Raw genomic sequence first — 18,448 nt, forward strand, 5'->3', positions numbered from 1 at the left:
AAACTGCAGCATTACAACTTCTTTCAAGCAAGGGATCTGAAAACTTCCTAATAAATAAAATAAGCATATTTTTTTATTACATACGCCTAGTGGTATGTAGGCTAGCCATGCAAATAGATAGTTTGGGTTTCATGTGCTGAGACATTTAGATAATAGTTTGAGATGTATGCCATTATTATGAAAGAGTATGTAGTTTTGTTTGTGGGGCCTGTATCTTTGAAACATTATATTGTAGAAACACATCTTTACAGATTCAATGTCCCATTTCCTCATCATGCTGTATGTCGTTTATTTTATCTCTCCCTCTCCCTTTCTTTCTCTCACCTGCCTGTTTTGCCATCGTTTTACCCCTCCCCTTTTCTATCATCTCTCTGTTTGACTGCCTCCCCCAGAGTTTCTGCGCATGGAAAAAATAACATGACTGATCGTAAGAGGCAGGAGGGGGAGCGGCAGCAACAACCTTTGACTAGACAAAAAGGACCCAAATCCACGGATGAGGGGAAGCTGCCGTATCCCGCCCTGGCCCCTGTGGTCTTCTACTTCATGAAACAAACCACGTGGCCCCGTAAGTGGTGTCTGAGCGTGATCAGTAACCCATATCCTTTCTCACTGCTGGACATCTATACCTGTCTGACATCCTCTAAGACTAAATATGTGGAATGATAATAATTTACCAAATACCCTTTAAGCTTCATCTGATACGGTTTATAAATAACTTGAGGGGATATTATGTATGCTGTGTGTTGTTTCTTTACTCTGTTTTGCAGTAGAAATCACACGTCTTAAATTGCTTAGATTGCAGTTTTTATTTAGCAGAAAGTTCATTCAGATCAACAATACAAACTTCATTTGCAGCATACTTCCCCCCATGTCTTTCTTTTTCGGATACTGTATTCATCCGGTTTGCATTGTGTTAACATGTGTCATTATAAGTGCTGGTCTCTGTTTGAATGTGTTTTGACCTTAACCCCTTTCTTCCACGTGGTTTGATTATACATCTTTACTGATGGTCCTGCTCAACTGTGTGCCTCTGGGCATGTACAAGCCCTGTGAAAAGATGAACCACGATCTAGAGGTTAGTGCGACCCCTGCACTCTTGTATTGGGCACTGACAGTGAAATGTACTGTATATTTACTGTGACATGAATGCCTTCTTTACATATAATATTGAGAGGGCGTTCTCTCACATGGCAAGCACAATTTTCCTGCATTGTTGCATTGTGTTTGCATTGATTTTTGGGACATAGATGTTGAGTTTCAAAAAAGAGATTGTGCTATTTTTAACTGGAAGACTAGTGTTAAAGTTCAGTGTCACTATACTGCTTCAGATCTGGCTGATCACACAGCCACAGGCAGCATTTACACACAAAAGTGGCCATGATACTTCTTATACATGAAGGCACGTTCTCACATTGTGTTTGGATAATAACGCATCTATTTAATTAATTTTCTTTAGTACTTGGTGCTCTTGCCTAACTTGTCTTAGTTATCCCAGCATGCTCTTGTAGCAGTGTCATGGTGATTCCTGCTGGTATACATTGAATTAAGTGAGACAGACATACACAGTACTTTTGCCACCTATGTCAGCAGAAATGTTGTAATTTCTTTCCATTTTTCTTTTCACTTCTTTACACACTTTATGGTTAACTGTCTTCCTTTTTTATCGTGCATGTTCAGGCATTGGATGCTTTTTTCTTTGCATTCTTTCTAATGGAGATGGTCATCAAGACAGTGGCCCTGGGATTCTATGGCCATCAAGGAAGTTACTTCAGCAACAACTGGAACAAATTTGACTTCTTCATCATCTCTGGAGAGTTAGTATCCTATAGTACCTTTCACTCTATTGTCTCTTACATCTGCAGATTGGTGATGATAACAGCAGTCAATTTAGGAAAATCACATTTAATTCCCCATTTTCTTCAGGGGTAACAACATCAAACATAAGTGCTACAGCACAAACACAGCTTTAACTGGAGAAACAAAAATGTTTAGATAGATTTAGACTTTTTTTTTTTTTAAATGAACAGACTATTAAAATGTACATATTTATTTTTGTAAATGAAAGAACACAAACTAAAGCCATTTCTTCATGTTTCTGTCCACAACTGTCCCTGTAGGATCTTGGATCATATGTTAGCCATTCTTGGCATCTTGTCTGGGTTGCAATTTTTTCAAACCCTTAGGCCGATGCGACTGATTGGCAGAATACCAAGTAAGTTGACATTTGAACATTTGCAGGACTTGATGAGACAATAGATAGACATAGACATGCAATTCATTTTCTATCCACATCTGTATCTTTACAATAAAATTAACAATCTGTCATTGCAGAGGACAGTCTGAATATATACTGTGCATTGAAATACCAAACGATCGGAAAGATAGAAAGATTTATTAACTGTGTCTGGATGGTATGGACTCAACTCTTTGGTCTTCATTTTGGAGTTCTGTTAGGTTGTCCACCCTGATGTATAATGTGATCCAGACCTCAGTGCTCGCTCTATAAACTAAATGTAACTGACAATTGACACTGGATGATGAACAGATGTGGTTGGACAAAGACCAGACACAGGGAAGCTGTGACGTCAAATCTCTGATGATGAAATGATATGAAGCAGCCACTAAAAGTATTATCAACCACTGTTCAGTCCCTGCTATAAAGAAGTTGTTGGTTCCATCCTTACAACCTCAAGAGAGTTTGTTAAAGGGGAAAAGTCAACTTTCTATCAGGAATTAAATTCAAACATGCAGGCATATGTACTGCATGCTTGTGTACGTAAATGATCATTTCTGACTGCATCTTTACTGCCTGTATTCACTTGTGTAGGTATGCGAGTCCTGGTGACAGTGATTGTCGACACCCTGCCCATGCTTGCAAATGTTCTTGTCCTCTACATCTTTTTCATCCACGTCTTCGGCGTTGTGGGAGTCCAGATGTGGAAGGGAGAGCTGCGCAACCGCTGCTTCCTGGGTGAAGATACCCCCACGTAAGGAATTTGTTTGGTTTTCTTGTGCAGTGTATTATTTTTCCCCACTTCTTTCTGGGCTAGAGGTAGCACAAATAGCTTCAAGAGATTGCTATCATTTATAGCTGTAACTAACATTTTCAGTACTGTATAATCAGGTCTGCTAATTGTTATCTCAATTACTTGAATACAGTTTCCTCTATAAAATGTCAGAAAAACTGTTAAAACAGATGCCGATCACATTGTCCCAAAACCCAAGGGGATTGTTTGTTTTATCTGAAACAATTAATATTATGATATAAAACTACGACAAACACCAAATCCTCATGTTTGTGGGTCTAGAACTACCAAATGATTGAGAAATTTGTTTTAAACTAAACAATTAATCAATCATCAAAATGGCTGTCAATTGATATTCTGTTAATTGTCTAATCAATTAATTATCTAATCGTTTCAGACTAAGATTGATTTTTCATTTGCTTGTGTTGTAACAGTTTCCTTTTCAAGACTTATAAGGAAATCTAGCAATATAGTTAAAACTATATTATACCACTTAATTACATTACAGCGTTACAGGGTGTGACATGCATTTATGAGTTAATATTTCTTATTTGTTTGAGTCAACTGTGTATAAATGTATCATTTATATATCCTACTGCATGTAGCTTCTGTTTTTTTCTCAACATACAGCTTAAAATATCCTATGATGGACTCTAATCGTAATGAGCATCTCTCTATAGTTTGTCATTTCTGTGTTCAACCTTTTATCTTTTATTTTTTTATATCTAGGGAGTACAACATGTCCCTAAGTCCATACTATGAGACCGAGCGTGACAAAAGAAGACCATTCATTTGTTCGTCTGATGTCAAGAAGGGGATGTTGCACTGCAGGGATGTGCCGCCTTACACCAAGGACGGGGTTACCTGCTCATTGGACCCTCGCCGCCAAGATTCAGCCGGGAAGGAGTTAGTCCCTGCTGTGGTTGGGGCCAGTACCAATAGCTGCATAAACTGGAACTTGTACTACAACAACTGTCGCAACGGGAATGAAAACCCTTATGAAGGAGTGATCAATTTTGATAACATCGGCTACGCCTGGATAACCATATTCCAGGTACATTTTGCAAAATCACAGAGGGCCGGGAGTTCAGATTGTTAGGGAGTGGAATCATGAAATTGTAATTTGACAGTTTTTTTCATGTGTTGATAGCCTTAATTGTGAGAGAAACACTGCACTTGTTTGACATAAATTGATTCTGTTCTTGACGGTCAGTGGAGGAGGAAGCAGTTGCTATCTGTCATCTATTCATGATCTATCTTATAGTTATACTCATTATACCTTTTTCGGAGTTTTTTCTATTTTGTTTGTTCTGAAGTTTTGTTTTGAGAGGTTATTAAAAGGTTATTTTCTTTCGTTTATAGTCATAATAAAGCGCAATATAAAGTGAAGGGAACATTGCCATAATTATAGTAATATGTTATTGTTATCACTTTCTTTCTCTGTCCACCCCCAGGTTGTCACACTGGAAGGATGGACGGAGATTATGTACTTTGTTATGGATGCAAACTCCTTCTGGAGTTTTATAGTTTTTACATTGGTCACTATTGTAAGTACCTATACGTTTATAACATTAACATTTTACTGGGTTCTTTGGTCTCAAATTTCTTCAAAATGTAAATTCTTTTTTGGTATTCTTTCATATTGGTAAATTTCCTGTAGAATTAACCCACACAGGTGCCTTTGAGTCAGTAATTTTAACCAACCACCAGTACACGTTTTTTTTTGTTCTGTAAATCTGGTAAAATAACTTCAGTGACTATTGTATGAAATTACAGTTTTAATTGGGTCCTAAATATTGGACACAGTGCTACATACACCAGCATTGGACTGGCTCACTTTAAATAGCCACTCTTTACCCCCATAACCAGATGGGCTCCTTTGTCATGATGAATGTGTGTGCGGTCGTCATCGCCACCCAGTTCTCGGAGACCATGGAGAGGGAGACAGACGAGCCGCACTCTGGCCTGTCTATAAAGCAGCTCTTAGAAAAGTTCAGAGACTTCATCATCTGTAAATTGGGCAGGTCAGATACTCCATAGACTGTTCATACAACCTGGTCGTTTTTTAGCACTTGAAACATGATTGGTGGCAATTTTTTAATTCTTCTGCACCTCAACAACAAAGATGTTTGCCTCCTGAGAACCAATTATCCGAAATGTACGTGCACACTTCTCATGATGAAAGTACATATAAATGCTTTCTTACAGAGTAGTCTTAAATGTAGTGGTTTATTTTCAGGCAGTGGGTGGAAGTATCCTAGAAGAGAAAGCGAACTTCACTCGCACAAGTTTAAACATGACTTTAGAGTTTTTCTAGTATTATGGTATTACTCTTGTAATTTGGTAGCACGGTATTACTTAAATATAGCTGTCAAAAATACAGTGTCAGGTCAAAACCTTAAAGTTTACATGAATCTCTTATTCAATGTACTTGCTGGTCTTCCTGTGTTTGTCTGGAGTTCTTTATAACTTTTGGTTGAATAACTAAATGAGTTTTGTTTTTAATACTTTTATTCCTTTTACCAATAGACTTTGTCACAACAAGGTGAACCCCACTGACAGTGGCAGCAGCAAATACTCACTGTACAGGGGCACACTGACTCAGATCTGGAAGCCAACCAAGGAAAGACTTAGGAGGGTTGTCATGAGTAAAATCTTCGACCGATCGATCATGGTGGCTGTCTTACTCAGTGTTCTCACAATAGCCATAGAGCACCATAAGCAGGTGAGGAGGATGAGAGTGTTTCTGTCTGCTTAAATATTTGACTTAGGTAATTTCAGGTACGTAAGCTAAATGATTCCCTCTCAGTTGATCCTATAGTGGTGCTTGGCTCCTCATCTGTTGACAGAATAAAAACTACAGCAAACAACTTGCTTCTGATTTAGCACATTTTGCAGATGTTCTCCACCTCTTAAGGCCAGTAAAAGTTAACTGCAATTTGGTTTCATTATTTTGTTATTGGGGGATGAAGAGAGAGACTTTCCAGATTCTGTCCTAATCCCAAACAGGCAGACACTCCTCTCTTTACAGATGTCATATGAAACCTCACACAAAATATGATAGTAACTCATCAAAAGACTTCTGTGTGCGTTGCAGGTTATGTTTTATAAATGCATAGCTATTCAGCTGTCAAAAACATTTAAAAAGCTTACTGTGTGCCAGCTGTGCTTGCCATGTATCTCTCTCATAATCACTATCTCTCTGCCCCTCTGTCCTTTCCTCTTCTTCTCTCCCTACAGCCTGCAGTGTTGACACATGTGTTACAGTACATCAACATCACCTTCACCGTCATATTTGTAATAGAATTGGCCCTAAAGCTGCTGGTTCTCAAGTTGGCATACTTTAAAGACAAAAACAACATCTTTGACTTTGTCATCGTTATCATCAGGTAATATGAACCCACACACACTGACCTTTGACCTCAACATATTGTTTTGTCCTGTAATTCCTGAAATTCTCATCATATCCGTATTTCATTGTTTGAGTGTGGAGGTGGGGGAAAAAGTACATGCGCCAGCTACATGCTAACAAACTCTAAACACTCAACTCTCATTGGAGCCACATATTTAAACTTTTCAGGTTATATGTGTAAAATAAACATGGTTTCAAGCAAACTGCACTCTTTGTATCATATTGGAGGTTGATGACACTGACCAATGTGAGAATTTAGAATAGTGGTTAGAGTGCAGTGCATGCCAGTACTGATACATTTTAGAAATATATTGCACAGTGTAACCTAAAACCTCAATATACAGTTTACTACATACACAGTTACAGCTTTCAGACAGAGTTGGCCATATGCAACCAAAAACTTTACAATTTGTCCAATAACGTACCAAAATGTGGTTGTTTTTGTGGTTTTCAGCTTGTGGGAGATAATTGCTAAAGCTGACGGTAGGTTGTCAGCACTACGTGCATTTCGTCTGCTGCGGTTTGTGAGACTGGTTCACTTCCTCCCTTACCTGAAGGCACAACTGCTTGTGCTGAAGAGGACCGTAGAGAAGGCAGCCGCGCTCTGCATGCTGCTGCTGTTTGCCACCTTCATTTTTAGGCATGTGCACTCCTACACAAATTGTTTTTCTCTACATGTCTGCCTGCAGGCATCTGTCACATCTATCACATCTGTCGCCTGTGAGATGCAGACATTTAAATGATCCTGATTGCATTTTCTTGTTTCTTTGCAGTGTGCTGGGTATGCATATGTTTGGATGCAAATTTAGCTTCAAGTCGGAGCACGGAGACATCATCACTGACCGCAAAAACTTTGACTCACTCCTCTGGTCCATGGTCACTGTATTCCAGGTTAGTTTTGACTGCCTAATTTATGTATTCCTCCCTTTGCAAAATGTGCATCAATCTATGTCTGTGTTACTCTCTTTCATTAAATCTCATTAATCTAGATTCTGACTCTGGAGGACTGGAATTTCGTCCTGTACAATGCCATGGCTTCCACTTCCCCATGGTCAGCTTTCTACTTTGTGGCTCTTATTATGTTTGGAAAACATGTGCTCCTCAATGTACTTGTGGGCATAGTTGTTAAGAGCTATCAGGCGAAGGTAGGGATCTCTGCCTTAGTAGTACATACAATGAATATCCAGCGGCTACATGTTTTATAGTTTAACGAACGGCACATGGATCACAACACTTGCATGCACCCCTATGCTGACCTCCATTACCTGTTGTCCCAGGACTCCCTCGATGAATCAGACTCCTCTCTCTTGCTCAGTGAGTCCTCCAGCTCTAATGAAAATCCATCCAATCCAAGAGTTAATGTTACGGTAAGTGATGCAGTAAAAAGCTGTTTTATGATCAAAGAAGAAAAAAAAATCTGCAACATTTTGCTCGTGTGTGGAACCTTTGTTTTGTTCATGCTTTGGGTAAGGAGTGGCGGCAGATGTGTAACTTCCCATGGATCCAGAAAGTGCGCCGCTGGTGCGAAGCACGTGAAGAGTGGTCATTCTACGTGTTGTCTCCACAGAACAGGTGAGTGTCATAAACCCACACACGCATGCACACACAGAGACAATTTAATTATCTCTTTAATTCTGGTTAGGGTAAGGCTTCTCATGCCTTTAAAGTCACAGTGAAATGGCAGTTAGAGTGTCTTTGTCTTATCATAATGTGGATTCAGTTATGATATTGATTGGATCAGATCTCTGATGCAATTGGATAGATCAAATCAAATAGAGCCTGTCAAAATGTGAGTGTGCTTTGTGTACAGGTTTCGTATCTGTTGCCAACATGTGGTCTCGCACAACTTGTTTGACCACATGATTCTGCTCTTCATTCTGCTGAGCTGTGTCACCATCGCTCTGGAGAGGCCTGGAATAGACCCTGGAAGCAAGGTGAGCCACGCATACATGTAACCCTCTGTTTACCCTATAGACAAATTTACAGTAAATCCTCACAGTATGGTGAGACATACACATACATATCCAATCACACACACACACAAGCATAGTATGACAAATATAGACAGACACACACATTCTGCACATGTGAGGCCACACAGTAGAAACACACTAAAACACACATAATATGCACAGTCACCCTGGATATTGTATTTTAATTTAATAATATGTATGTGAATCTCCTTCTGCCCTTTAGGAGCAATGGATCCTGAATATGTCCCGCTACGTATTCTCTGCAGTGTTTTTTGTAGAGATGCTTTTTAAGGTAAACATCAGCTTTCTATTTTAACTTTAGAGGTAATGGTGATTGGGAAACAGTATTATATTCTTACAGATAAATACAATTTGCTTCATGGCTTCTGATCTGTTGAACTCTTCTTACTGAGCCCTGTTCCCAGTCAGACTGCCTTTAAAATAGATTTCATAACTCCAATTTGTAGCTGAAGTAGTGTTTAAATGAATTAATGATAGCTTAAGCTTGTGTTGACTTGTTGTGCTTTAACAAGGTTCTAGCACTCGGTGTGATGTTTGGGAAGGAGTGCTACTGTAAGTCTTCCTGGAACATCATGGATGGTTCATTGGTGATTCTGTCTTTGGTCCACATCTTTGTCTCTATGCTCAAAATGGACAAAGGTAACATGTTGGGCATGGTGAAAGTACTACGCCTGCTCCGTGCACTTCGTCCACTGAGGTACATCATTTATTTTGTGTGTATATGTTGGTTTAATGTTTGTGTTCATGTTAAGCATCCCGCCTTTACTCCATATTTCGGTCTGTTGTATTTGTGTCTGTAAGTACGTATGCTGATTCTAACAGACGTCTCCTTGTTTATGTGTGTGTGTTGCAGGGTGATCAAGCGAGCTCCGAGACTGAAGCTGGCTATTGAGGCTCTGATTGCCTCAGTTAAACCCATCGGGAACATTGTTCTTATTTGCGGCGCCTTTTTCTTATTCTTTGGCATCCTCGGGGTGCAGGTGAGATGGCATGCCCACCCACACACACACACACACACACACACACACACACACACACACACACCCACACACACACACACACACACACACACACACACACCCTAAGGGACATGTTTAGAGCTGGCTAAAGATCCACTGCACTTACTACAATCACTTTTTTACCCTGACTGACAATCAAGCAAAGTGTGAAAATAAAATAAAAACATGTCACCCAGCCTCTGATGATATTATTGGTTTTATTCTTGGCATTAACGGTGTAATAACTACTTCTGATGCAGTTGAGATGATGTGAAGACAAAAACAACCTGACTCTGTCTTTATCTCATACAAACACTCTAGCTGTTCAAAGGGAAGTTCTACTACTGTGACGGTCATGACACACGAGCCATCACCAACATGACCGACTGTCTGTCAGCCAACTATCGCTGGGAGAAGAAGACGTACAACTTTGACAACCTGCCTCAGGTACGCACCAGGGAGAGGAAGAGTGGGAGAGGGATGCAGGAAGATAGATTAGCATTCACTCCCACACTAAAAACTACATATAAAAAAAACTGATGACACTGGGAGCTTCTGAGTTGGTAAATGATATCTGCAATAAGGACTTCATTTTTGAAATGGTAAAATGGAATTAGAAAGTCCTCAGGGCTCAAGTTAATCATGCTGTTACCACATTTAATTAAAAAACTTTAAAACGATTCTGTTGATTTGTTGTTTTACTGCTTGTTGATATATTGCAGTTTCTGTGAGTGTATCTTACTATTGTGTTTAATTCAGTGTTTCTTGCCCTCAAAATATTTTTTATATTGCAGAAGTTTGTTCTCTTTTAACTTGAGTTGTATTATATTCAGATCAATATTGTATAACTGTTGAATGAAAATACATTTCCTATTGATAAAACCAGATTATTACAGAGGGAGAATCATTTGTTAGCATTGCATATCATGTGACATGATATTTTTTTAAATCCTTGATTTAAGTCAACAGATTGTCCGTTTAATTTTTAAATTTGTTTTTTAAACTCATAAATAATTTGTACAGTCACAACCAAAATGAAAGACCACATGCATATGTCCACTCTGAATAATCTTTTAACAATGCACTAAAGCAATATGATACATGTATTTCTCCATAATTCAGTGGCTGTGGGTCTTCCTTAACATTTTGCACAATTCATCTTGTAGAAAGTCCGACAGATTTTAGATCATATTCTCCAATCCTCATCACCATCTAGTCAGCATTATTATGGTTATGCATGATTTTGGAGATTTGGATCTAGATGCAGAATAAGCATGTTTTATTATTAGTGTTGTAAAATTGAGCAGTGCTGAAATAGGTTTCCTATTAATTTGGTTATAAAAACAACAGCAACAACATATTCAGCTAAATGTGATGAATTTGTGCGCACTAACCAAACTCAGGGTCTAATAATACCAGAACTTGGAAAATACCTGTGTGTTGACTTGACAGTTATTTCTCTGTTTCCCATTCAGGCTCTGATGTCCTTGTTCGTAATGTACTCTAAGGATGGCTGGGTGAACATCATGTATGACGGACTGGACGCTGTAGGAGTAGACAAACAGGTGTTGTTTCTTACAATGTGGCTGATGTTTTTACACTTTCATGCACATGACAGGGAACAATGGCACTGGGGGGTTTATTTAGGAATATGAGGGGATGATGAAAAGTGTTGTTTGTCTATAAAGTTTTACGTCTTGCACACAATAAAATATAACCTGATGTTTCCTCTCTTCTCTTTCAGCCTGTGAGAAACTACAACAAATGGATGCTTATTTTTTTCATCTCGTTCATGATTGTGAGCATCTTTCTACTGGACATGTTCATTGGGGTAATGGTGGACACCTTCCACGAGTGTATGCAGAAGCAAAAACAAGATGACGCCTTACCAATCGATGAAGAACAAGTGATAGAAGAGCAGACCAACAAAAGTGCTGGTTAGTGGTCTTTTATTGTTTTAGCTTTGCCTACACAAACATTGATTGAAAGGTGTGGGTAATGCCAGAATGATGCATGTTACTACACGACTGCAGTTCACCCTCCCTCAAACAATCAGTGAAATCTTTGCAGATAAAATCCAGCCAAATTAATCTACCACTTACTAACCAACCTCACAAATATAAATTGTTTTTTTTTGCCATTTTCTGCCATTTAGAGAAATACTACTTTTTTTGTTTGTCTGTGTTTGCATCAATATATTATGTTGGCCAGTGGAGGGCAGTGCAGCAAACTAGATAATAAAAAAAAATATTGCCATATTATTACGTTGAAAAAGTTGTGCACATTCAGCCTGTTTGCACATCAATGCAAGAAGTGAGAGTGATACAAACAGCCAAACACTCTGAGGAGAAATGTGTGATAAATGTCTTTGTCACTATGAGTGACTCTCTCACATTGCATATCGTCATTCGACCTATAGTTGATATTTATTTGTGTGTGTGATGTGTGTAATGTGTGTGTTCCAGATCCTGAGCCGGTGCCGGTGGCTTATTATGAACACTACTCCTCCCTTCGTCGCTCTATTCACACTCTGTGTACCAGCAACTTCCTGGACCTCTTCATGACTGTTATAATTATCATCAGTGTGTTGATTATGGCTTTTGAACATTACGATCAACCTCAGGTAATGCACACACATAAACAAACACACGCAAAGTCACTGTTAACAGTAGTTGCAAGTTTATAACGGCCACAATAAATGAATATGCATCTACTCTGTGAGCAGAGAGTAATAAATGTGTGTCTCTGTGTGTGTTCAGTATGTGGCGAAGCTCATGGAGTATTCGTACTATGTGTTCACTGCCATTCTAATCATTGAAGTCCTGCTGAAGTTTGTGGCGTTTGGTATACCACGGTTCCTTCAAAACAGGTAACGCACTGGAGTCAGAGAGAATGAAGTTTTCTTAATTTGCATTTGCTTGTTAAATATTTCGAGGACCTAAAATGTCACATCATTATGTCTGCATGTGTGTGTAGTTGGAACCTGCTAGACCTCGGTATAGTCGTGGTCTCCATCGTTAGCATCATTTTCACAGAGATGAAAATGGCAGACGCTATTCCCATCAACCCCAGCATCCTCAGAGTCTGCAGAGTACTGAGACTTGCACAAGGTAAACACACACTCAACTAAACTAAACCTTTTTCATTGTAAATGTATCTGCGTGTGGCAAATATATAAGGTTTGGTGAGTGTGTGAAGTATGCACATATTGCTCCTGTGTCTCTCCTCAGTGCTGAAGGCCAAAAAGATCAGAGTTCTGCTCAAAACCGTCATCAAAACGCTGTCACAGGTAAACACAGACACTCTGGAGTTGATTTTGTTTTCTTGTCTTATATATGATTTGTTCTATTCATGTAAAGCGAATATGAAGATTTTGTTTTGCAAAGGGATAAGCAGCCAGGTCCTGCTAGATTTTAGCTTATATTAAAGAATTTAAATGTTTTGCCCACATTACAGTATGCAGATTCTCACCCTGAAGTGTCTCTATTTGCATACTGTTTGTCATGTACGCCAGTCAGTTGTATTATTAAATCCACAAACTAATAGAGACTAAATACATCACGCAGGACCTGATTTTCAAAAGTCAGGAGGCTATACAGCATCGTTGAGTCCCTGATGGGAACAAATGAGAGCAGATAGAAAACTGAAAAACTAAAAATACTTTCATAAGTTTAGAAAACAGTTTGGATTTGAAATGAAGGCCTGTGGGTCGAATGGTTAGAGCGCATGCCATATACGCAGCCGACCCCGGTTCGAATCCCGATTGGAGGTCTGCATGTCACACACCCCTCTCTCTCCCATGTTTCCTGATGGTCTACTGCTTAATAACAGCGTCTATGCCAACAAAAAATCTAAAAAAAGAAAAGAAGGCCTGTGTCAAATAAAGGCTTTTGTTTTTTCCTTCAGCTTAGCTATGTACGTAAAGGCCACGATCTCTTCAAAGTATCCACATTGTAGTGATTATTGTGCAGGTGATCTCACATGCTTTCTCTATTCCAGGTTGGAAATCTATGTCTGCTCTTCACATTCTTCTTTTTCATCTATGCAGCCTTAGGAGTGGAGCTGTTTGGCAAGCTAGGTCAGTAACTTTATTAGCACATAGGCTAAATGCAAAGGATCATAATCCCACAGCTGAAGCCAGTTTTAGTGCAGTAAATAACACAACTAACCCAGAGCAACAAGTTAATAGTGCCATTTCATTCCATACAATCAGTAAATACTATAGAGCTACTGTCCCGCCACCTTCTTGACTGAGAGCTGATCAAGCTATGTGATAAGAGATAACAAAATATTAATACGTTTAAAACTTTTTGTTTCACTTCAGGAAAATTTGCTGTAGAAACCAACATGTACACAGAGCAGAAAAATAAGTGTGTTTTGTTGTGTGCTACTGTGTTGATCAGAGTGCACAGACGATTACCCGTGCATCGGCTTACATCGACACGCCAACTTCAAGAACTTTGGGATGGCCCTGCAAACACTGTATAAAGTCTGCACAGGAGACAACTGGAGTGCGATTATGAAAGTATGCATAAACCCAGACATGTATACACCCAAGTACACATTCACATTTATTATCTCCTAACCATCAAACCAAACTAATAAGTCAGTATATAGTCTCAGTATTGCTGTCTTTTTTTCGGAATCTTGCCAGGACACGCTGCGGGAGTGTCGCCCCGGTGATGAATGTGTGAGTTACCTCTCCTGGGTCTCACCAGTCTACTTCTCCAGCTTCGTTATTATGGCTCAGTTTGTACTGGTGAACCTGGTGGTGGCGGCAATCATGCAAGCACTGGAGGAGAGCAACGAGGTAAAGGAACTGCAACCGTTGAGACGTAGAAAGCACACAAACATATAACAACTCCACTGTCATGCTTTATTCTACAGTTATGTCATCTTCCAACATTTTCTCAACAACAACGTTCACATTCAACAGACTAGAGCATGGTTGTTCTTACATAGTTCAGCCTACTGGACAGAAACAATGGGGAGAATAGAGACAATATCTTACTTAAAATGAATTCCGATCAATTATTTTCATGAACTAAAAAGTCCTTTAGTTAGTGCAGCTGAAAATGAAGATTCAATGTTTAATAACTTGTCCAATAATAAACTGATAATCAATTCATATTCATTTGGGTTTAAATTTAGCTTTTCTTTCCTCTGGAAATCAACGACTGATTATAAACTCAGAACAACCGAATAAATTCAACTGCCTCAGTAGTCTTTACTTTTACTGTAGTCCATACCAAATCACTAAAAACAACAGAATAAAAGACCCAAAGTCCTTTCGTTGTAGCTTCATGCACAAAGAACCATTGACAATTTGCACATTATGATTGCATGTGCATCTGCATGTCTAGATATCAGTACAGCAATATGAGAAATTTGTTATTTTATCATTTAGTTCAGTAACCCTTTAAACTTCAATCCCACTGTCAAAACACACCTTTTCATACCCCACTCAAAATCATTGCAAAAAAATTATAAAACCAAATCAGAATTCTCCAATTCATAAATTATCAAAACACAAAATAAAAACAGACAAGAACAAAATAATAATAACCATAAAATAAACAAAGATTTGTTTTCTGACTTTCTGAGACTGAAATGTAACAGAAGAATATTTAAACATTTCAGAACAACCCTACTAACTTCTGTCTCCCCTCGGAGGAGGAAGAAGCGCGGGACGCCATGCAGCTCCCGCCATCTGCAGGGGAGAACGCCAACTCCGGCTCCTGTGACCTCGAGGTCCTCAGAGAAATGCCACAAACATAAATGACAATGTTGTTTTAAGCAGGGATATAAACGTATGTAAATAAGATTGTATATACGAGTAGGTTTGTTTAAATGCCTAAATTAAATTTTATTGTACATTTTCTTTGAAAATGAACAAGTTCTTTAATTATTATTTTCTTGATATTTTGTTGTTTTTTGTGCAGTTCTAATAGTAATATGAACTGTAAATGAGATTGTATATATTTTTCTAAAATACCACAATTTTCTTTATGTTTTCTTGTTTATTTTCTCATTGTTTTATTGTAATTCAAACTGTGATTGCATGTTTGTTTTGGTGGTTGTTCAGAATGACTGTTTTTGTCGATGGTTTTCTTGTAAACTTTTGTAGAAAATATTCATGTGTAAGAATTGTGAGTTATACATGTGTATGATGATTTTGATTGAATAAATTGAGCAAATCTGTTTTACATACACATACAACTGTTTTGACTTTTTTATTCATTCGTTCAAAATCATTTTGTTTTAAGTAGTTATATACTTGGCTTTGATGTATAAAGGTAGAATGAAGAATTAAATGAACTGTTCTTCCATACAGTACATCTTAGTTAACACAATATTACAGTTTTCAAACATTTCCAGAAATTACCTTCGACACTGCTTAAAACATAGGTGGTGTATAGAAAATGTATGAAGAAAATGTAGAAAAACTCAAAACCAATAACTATTTTCCTATGCATACAATTCTTCCTTTCTAACCAAAAATAAATTTGAGCACAAAAAATTAAAAAATAGATAGATAGAAGCCGAGCTATGAGAGTGAATCATAGACTTCATAGACAATCATCAAGTGTATACAGAATAAACAGCCATAAGATGTAATCATTCTCACCTCCGCCAGGAAAAACAGCAGGGAACACCAGATCATAAAACTTAGCACAAACTGTAAGGTCACCTCCAGCTTCACCTGGCAACCCTAGAAGTGATAAACATTCAAAGAGAAAGACTGAGCAACAGATGTCATTGAAGAAAAGACAGATCACATCTACCTGTTGGTTAAGCTGCCACAGTTGATTCACAGTCCCATTGCAGGAGGGGAAAGTAGAGTTGCAGCAGCTGTGAGGAACACAGAGTCCTCCTGTATGTTTAAACCAGGAGGTTTTTAGCCAGTCCTTGTAGTCATGGACACCAAAACACTGCAACTAAAGAGCGGTTGTAGGATGAACGAGAACGAGAACATTATTGTATAATGTGAAGTTTGTTTTTGTATACTGTTGCATAGGGGTATGTATGTGGGTATGCATGCAGGTATGTACGTACAGAAGTGTGTATGTATGTATATGAGTATATGTATGTATTTCTGGTATGTTGTTTTTGTTTTTATAATGCATATTGTTATATTGTTGTAACTATCTATTTATTATTTGTTTTTTTATATTATTATATGTAGCACTGCCCTGTGTCCAAGACAAATTTCTCCCACAAGAGACCAATAAAGAAACCTTAACTTTAACCTTAACTAATAATATCAATTAGTATCACAAGAACAGTGGAAATATTCAAATATAGATCTTCAGGTAAGATACGTTTTTATTGTGGGTAGGAATTTGGTTTCTAAATTTGTGCCACTAAGTTCCTGGAAAGGATGATTTGTGGTCTTTGTCAATCAAAGCAAATATCTCCCAAACTTACTCATCTTTGGCAGTAAACTCTCATGGATGCCCTGATTGGTAAACAACATATAGTGGGATGCGCCTATGCCAATCATTGTGTATTCTAGTTTGTTAATGTCTCTTCTAACATTTAGTTGTGTTCTTTTTTGTGTTTTGCATCTCAAAGCATGTTTAGTGTATGTGGATGTCTAAATGACTCAGTTGACATGAGTGATGTATCAACACAAACCTCTTCTTGTGTAGCATCCACAGCACGAGAGTTGGGGTCCTGGCTGCTGCCTGTGTACTTCTAAACATTCCACTGAGGGGCGCTATCTCTGAGTCCAGCTAAACATGAGGGGGACAGAAAATGAAGAAAACATGCAAAATGTCCCCAGAGTAATCAGCAGTGTCATAAAACCACAATTATTCAGTGCACATATTTTTTGTGTAACCAGTGTACCTTTATAGAGTGGGAATAAGCCAATAGCTACATAAAGAGCTACAATGTGTTAATTAGTAAGTTTTAGTGCTCAGAGTTTATTTTTAATTACTTTGGTCAAAGTGGTTAAAACCTCTAATTCTCTCTGTGGAAAATGAACAATCTGTGATGTAAATAATGTGCAAATATTTATTTTACCTCTTTTGTTGATTCATAGTAAAGGATAGAAAAGTAAAATTGTTGTAATTAAAAATCTGGACTTTAATTAAGGTGAAAATCATGAATTAAATGTGTGATTAGTGAATGTTTAGATATCTGCTGCTGAGAATTAATGTGAAGAGAGCATCATGATGTAATTAATGTTTTAAGGTTGTTTTTTGTTGTTGGTGTGGTTGCAAAAATTAATTATTTGCCAAAGTATTGATGTGAATATGTTTTGTCTGCTTGGTGAGGTTACTGTCAGCTCTGTGTTCAGTGGTCTGTGTCAGAGTCTCTTCCTCTTCAGCAGCTGCAGTCGGTTCCTGCTGTAACAGCTCAGAGTCTCTGCAGTCTGACTGAGGGAGGTTTTTGTACGACGTCAAATCACTGTGTGAACGGCCAATTACCGCCTATATTATGGAGACTCTGACAGTAGTAAACTGCTGCATCTTCAGTCTGAACTCCACTGATGGTCAAAGTGAAGTCAGAGCTGCATCCACTGCCACTAAACCGAGCTGGTGTTCCTGTTTTCACGTGTGCTCGCATGTTTTATTAGGAGCTTTGGAGTCTGTCCAGATTTCTGTTGATACCAGAACATATAGTGACCATTAGAGCTGTAATAATAAACAGCTTGGCTGGTCTTACAGGTCAGAGCGACAGTGGATCCTGGAGTAAATGTGAGTACTGGAGGCTGAGTCACAGTCACCTGAGCGCTGCATCCTGCACACAAAAACAAATCTTTCATTTATCAGCAGAAATAAATGAAAGAAAAGGCAGCACATCAAGTTTGAAATGTTGCTGAGTCAATGAACCTGTAAAACAACAGCAGGCCAGCGTCCAGATGAGGATGGTGGTGAGAGTCATGCTGCTTGTGGTTTCTGCTGTGTTGACTGACAGATCTGAGTCCTGCAGTGTTGAACTCACAGGACTATAAACCTTCTCAGTTCACTGGAGGATCAGCTGACCATGCAAAGCCTCCTCTCTATGGAA

At 38.5% G+C, this 18,448-nt stretch overlaps 1 protein-coding gene across 1 annotated transcript; it reads left to right on the forward strand.

Moving 5' to 3' along the window:
* The first annotated feature begins 1,006 nt into the window (after positions 1–1,006).
* Positions 1,007–17,132, forward strand: LOC134001284 (voltage-dependent T-type calcium channel subunit alpha-1H-like). Its single transcript, XM_062440849.1, has 29 exons — positions 1,007–1,075; positions 1,678–1,814; positions 2,118–2,212; positions 2,828–2,987; positions 3,756–4,080; positions 4,481–4,573; positions 4,896–5,050; positions 5,556–5,751; positions 6,267–6,415; positions 6,893–7,078; positions 7,212–7,329; positions 7,428–7,583; positions 7,716–7,805; positions 7,910–8,010; positions 8,249–8,372; positions 8,635–8,703; positions 8,945–9,129; positions 9,286–9,412; positions 9,752–9,877; positions 10,906–10,995; positions 11,175–11,367; positions 11,896–12,053; positions 12,190–12,299; positions 12,407–12,540; positions 12,661–12,719; positions 13,430–13,508; positions 13,834–13,955; positions 14,085–14,265; positions 17,083–17,132. Exons 1-29 carry the CDS (start codon positions 1,007–1,009, stop codon positions 17,130–17,132), a joined length of 3,837 nt encoding a protein of 1,278 aa, XP_062296833.1.
* Positions 17,133–18,448: the final 1,316 nt, after the last annotated feature.

The sequence above is a fragment of the Scomber scombrus genome, chromosome 19, assembly GCF_963691925.1.
Source record: "Scomber scombrus chromosome 19, fScoSco1.1, whole genome shotgun sequence".
Classification (NCBI taxonomy): Eukaryota; Metazoa; Chordata; class Actinopteri; order Scombriformes; family Scombridae; genus Scomber; species Scomber scombrus.